Source organism: Penaeus monodon, chromosome 16 (assembly GCF_015228065.2).
Source record: "Penaeus monodon isolate SGIC_2016 chromosome 16, NSTDA_Pmon_1, whole genome shotgun sequence".
In the NCBI taxonomy this organism is placed as follows: domain Eukaryota; kingdom Metazoa; phylum Arthropoda; class Malacostraca; order Decapoda; family Penaeidae; genus Penaeus; species Penaeus monodon.
Window position 1 is genome coordinate 45,576,676 of NC_051401.1, and position 5,000 is coordinate 45,581,675.

At 33.9% G+C, this 5,000-nt stretch overlaps 1 protein-coding gene across 1 annotated transcript in view; it reads right to left on the reverse strand.

The window, feature by feature from the left end:
• Nucleotides 1-828: 828 nt before the first annotated feature.
• The window catches only part of LOC119583070 (2',3'-cyclic-nucleotide 3'-phosphodiesterase-like), a 5,001-nt gene continuing 829 nt past the window's right edge, over nucleotides 829-5,000 (reverse strand). Inside the window, exons 2-6 of the mRNA XM_037931579.1 lie at nucleotides 4,155-4,276; nucleotides 3,268-3,558; nucleotides 2,419-2,427; nucleotides 2,125-2,285; nucleotides 829-1,769 (exon numbers count right to left, since the gene is read on the reverse strand). Of these exons, the coding sequence (XP_037787507.1) occupies nucleotides 1,075-1,769; nucleotides 2,125-2,285; nucleotides 2,419-2,427; nucleotides 3,268-3,558; nucleotides 4,155-4,276 (1,278 nt within the window). The 3' untranslated portion in view covers nucleotides 829-1,074. The remainder of the gene's footprint in view (nucleotides 1,770-2,124; nucleotides 2,286-2,418; nucleotides 2,428-3,267; nucleotides 3,559-4,154; nucleotides 4,277-5,000) is intronic.

Here is a 5,000-nt window from a genome sequence, read left to right on the forward strand (position 1 = left end):
CTCTGAAACACTTAACTGGAGTAACTGTGATTAAGTGTTACTTATGTCGAAAAATTCAACTCGATGATTTAAAGATTTGATACTGTTTAAAAATACCATCTTCGGTAAAACAGGATACGTGACTTCAATTCTCACTTAGGTGAATTTACTCGTCTTAAAAGATTTTCCCAATACCACTCAAGAAGTCCAGTCTACCAAATTCCATTATGTTCTCTCTTTCATCTTCTCTCTCTCATTCTCTCTGTTCTCTGTCTCTCTCTCTCCCCTCTCAGTCTATCTCACCCCTCTCTCTGTCTCTCTCTCTCTCCTCTTCCTCTTCTCTCTCTCTCTCTCTCTCTCCTCTCTCATCTCCTCCCTCTCCTTCACTCTCTCTCTCTCATTCACTCTCTCCCTCTAATTCACTCCTCTCTCTCTCTCTCTCTCTCCTCTCTCTCTCTCTTCTCTCTCCTCCTCTCTCTCTCTCTCTCTCTCTCTCTCTCTCTCTCTCTCTCCCTCCCTCCCTCCCACACGCACGCACGCACGCACGCACACGCACACACACACACACTCACACACACACACACACAGAGCGGGGCACAAATTATATACATCTAACCATATTGCATACTTTTATCATGTTAATTAATATGTCTTTTCTGAATTTTCAGTCAAAACTAATTTTGTTCTTCAAGAGCTTAAGTAGACGTGAAAAATAAATAAATTAATTTAAACAAATATACTAAGATATGAACTGAATTTTATGATCTTAAGAAAATTCATTTCTTGTTATATCAAGAAGGAAAGATTTCTAACATTCTTGCTATGAAATGGTTAATAAAATATAACATATAAAATAATACATCACTATATATAAAAACTGCACAACTGGTATAGCTATATAAATGATCATATATAACCATTTCATCATATCTACATTTCTTATTACTTCAGGTTTATGTATATACAAATCAATGAATATATTTGTGTGTTTGCATGCATAAATTCTATGTTCAGTACATATGAATTTGTACAAAATAAAGTAAAAAACATCACAGGAAAAGCTTTTCTTCTGAAGAACCTGTACTGCCTTCATTTCTAAGTGTATGATGAAAATATGGCACTCACAACCAACTTGTTTTCTGGGTAAATAATCCAACAAGATTCTCCGTAAGTTCTAAGCACACCTCCAGGCACAATGAAACTCTTCTCACTGGGATTAGATATACCAAATTCCCCCTTCTCCTTGGCCTTCTGTTCAAGTGCTACTGCCCTTATTATGTCAAATCCTGTTCTCACGGGCTTCACTCCTGGTGCACAGCCTACAGTAATGTGTGCACGGCTTCCCTTCCCCACAGATGGACGGAACCTGTCTGTCATATCCTGAGGAACAGCAATCACAGTGTTCTGGCAGCTCTCTGAGATCAAGACACTCAGGTCACCCACACTATCAGAGTTCTCATTTGCATCCAGCTTTTTAGAGTCGCGGTGTTGCTTGTGTGTCTTTTTGGCTTCATTACCAGCTAAGTTCTCAGGCATGGCTTCCTCATCATCGTTTCCCCACAACTGAAGCATGCTGGGTGAAAGTTTGACTCTGGCTCCTATGGTGAATGGTGTGATTACATAGCCAATGATGTCGACAGAGAAGGCTTTGCCTTGTGCATTTTTTACGATGGGGTTATTTATATATTCCATTGCATTTTCTGCCTTTCCTCTTGCTGTAAACATTGCTGTTGCATGTAAGGTGGCTCCCCCATCAACAAAGGAAGATCGGCTATAGTATTTCAGGAGTTCTGTAAGAGGTATACAAATATTTGTTATTAGTACAAAAAAAAAAAAAAGCAATGGAACAAGATGTGAACATAAATAGAGTAAAAGTAAATATAGAGTATGTAATCACATGCAGATGACACCATTTATACATTAACAAGAAAAATAGAGAGAGAGAGAGAGAGAGAGAGAGAGAGAGACTAGAGAGAATTAGAGAAAAGAAATAGAAAGAGAAAAGAAAGAGAAAGAGAAAAGGAAAGGAAAAGAGAAAGAAGAAAGAGAAAGAGAAAAGAAGAAAGAGAAAGAGAAAGAGAAAGAGAAAGAAAAGAAGAAAGAGAATGAGAGAGAAAGAGAAACAAGCAAGGAAAAAAATCATACCTTCTCTTGATGACAATAAGTTTTCTGCAAGAGCTCTGTGAAGAAATCTGAACTGAAGGCAGTGTTTTAGCCACTCATTGGTTATTTCAAAACAGAGTTGTATCTGCTTCATTAAAGAACCAACCATAGTACAAAGGAAGAACTTCTTGGTAGCCCTTGACCTGTTGTAAGAATTGCACACATAAATTACAAGATGGATACAGTTCATAAACAAACAGATAAACAAACAAACAAACAAATAAACAAAAAAAAATTTAGTGATTAGATAAATGTTGGAAGATGGATAAAAAATACTTAATTAGTCTGCACACAAGATATAACAGTATGAAGTCTCTATATCAAAAACTGAGAAAAAGCTAAAGATGCAAATAAATGTTTTATAATGATAATGAAAACAGTAATAAAAACAAAAATAACAACAATATAAATAATAATAATAATGATGGTGGTGATAATAACAACAACAACAGTGATAATGATAATAATATTGATAATAAAAACAATACAAATATTACAATAACAAAAATAACATTAATGATTACATTGATGATAAAAAATAAAAACAATAATAACAATATGTAATCATTATGATAGCAATAATAATGATAAAAATAATAATGATAACGACAATAATAATAATAATAATAATAATAATAATAATAATAATAATAATAATAATAATAATAAAATTATAATAATAATGATAACAACATTAATAATAATAATAATAATAACAGTAATAATAATAATAAAAACATTAAAAATGATAATGATAATGATGATGATGATAATGATAATGATGATGATGATGATGATGATGATGATGATGATGATGATGATGATGATGATGATGATAATAATAACAGTAACATCTATAATGTCAATAATTACAAAACACTAATAATAGTAAAAATAATATCTATAACATTAATAACAATAATAATGGTAAAAACAAAAAAAAACAAACAACAATAGTAATAATAATAAAAATTACAATGATGATAACAATTATAATAACAAAAACAATAACAATAATATTGATAATAGAAAAAAAAAAAAATAATAATAACAATAAATATAAAAACAAAATCAATAACCCAAAGAGTAATCATAATAATAGCAATAACAACAATTATGATTTGCAAGATGAAATTAGCCACAACAATTACCTTCTGCTCAATGATGCTTTCATCCACCCCATGCGAATTTCTCCAGGCCAGCTCGTGGGCATCCCTGCACCATGGAGTCTGCGGTTCCACAATCACAGGTACGTAATGGTATTCCCTGGCGAGGGTCAAGTAGAATTTCATCTCCCAGTTGCGCACATTTGTGTTGTCAATGATTATGACGTTCATTCCTCTACTTGTTGAAGCCGTGGCTTTGTTCTGACAATCCTGGTGTGCGTCCTTGAGCTTATCTGCTCGGAATTTGTACCTGGGAAGTTAAGGTATTGTCAATTCTTATTCAAAATAATGTCAGAGAATTAGGCATGACTACTAGATGGCATAGAAAGAGTAATAATATTGTAAGGATGAGAAAGAGATGAGGAGGAAAATGTCAGAAGAAAAATTAGTGAAAAAAAATAAAGAACAAAACTTACTTGAATACAACAAACTAATCTATGTTTGTCCTTTGACAGTAGAACAGAAAATAATGAAAATAATATACATTTCCTCATTTCTAGATTTCCAATGTGGTGTAGAAGCATGAGGATGAGGATGAAAAAGGAGGAGGAGGAGGAGGAGGAGGAGGAGGAGGAGGAGGAGGAGGAGAAGAGGAGGAGGAGGAGGAGGGGGGAGGGGGGGGGGAAGAGGAGGAGGAAGAGGAGGAAGAGGAGGAAGAGGACAATAGGCAAAGGGAGGAGAGAGGTAGGAGGCAGTGGAGAGGAGAAGAACAGAAGGAGGAGGAGGAGGAACAAATAAAAGAGAAGTGTGATAAACCTAAAGATAGGAAAAGGAAAAAGAAACAGGAAAAAAAAATCCCATGCATTTAATTCACACTCAAGCAACATTCTTGACACTCATACTAACTTTCCGCTTCTCATGAAGTAAAAATCTGCCGAGCACACGACTGAGTCCTTGTAAACCTCCTGAATAGTTTTGACAATGGTGGATTTGCCTGATCCTGGCAAGCCCTTCATGATAAACATAACCTGCAAAGTGTTGAAATTTGGATATTACACAGGTTTTCCTGTACCCACAACATTCAAATTAGCTATGACGATCTCCAAATATGCTATATTCTTTACACAAAGAGAAATGGAGTTGGGATACAGAATATTAGAGAAAAAATAAAATTAAAAAAATATTAAACAAAAAAGTAAATATGTAATTTGCGAAAATGATAATTCTTTAATCTGATGCTATTTAGTAATAACTTTGAAAGCATAGTTCAACTTGAACTTTTATTCTATATACAGCAGTGAATACTGAACTTTACCATCAAATAGTCTAAATTTTTTATCACTATCATATATAATAATGTGTATCTGAAGACAATTGCATTTAGTATTAAATGGTCTCTGTGTTTTTTTTTTTAATATACTGAATTTTACATTAAAAAAAAACTATATTCTGGATTAAATAATGTTTTTAATTATCATCCTTCCTTTAAAAACTTGATTAACCTATTGGATCCAGGTGACAGGAACATCTTGTCACGAAAATAAAATTGGCTGAGAGAGGCAGATAACAGGAATGACTCGTAATGGAAAAATTTGGCTAGGACAGGGGTGTAGGGAACATGCCATGGGATATTATTGTGATAATCTTGTCTGACTATGAGTGCACAGAGCTTCTAGAGTGAGACTGACTCAGTGGGTATTTAGGAAGGGGCTCTTGCATTATTTCTACTGGTAAACGAGAGTGTAGTTTATC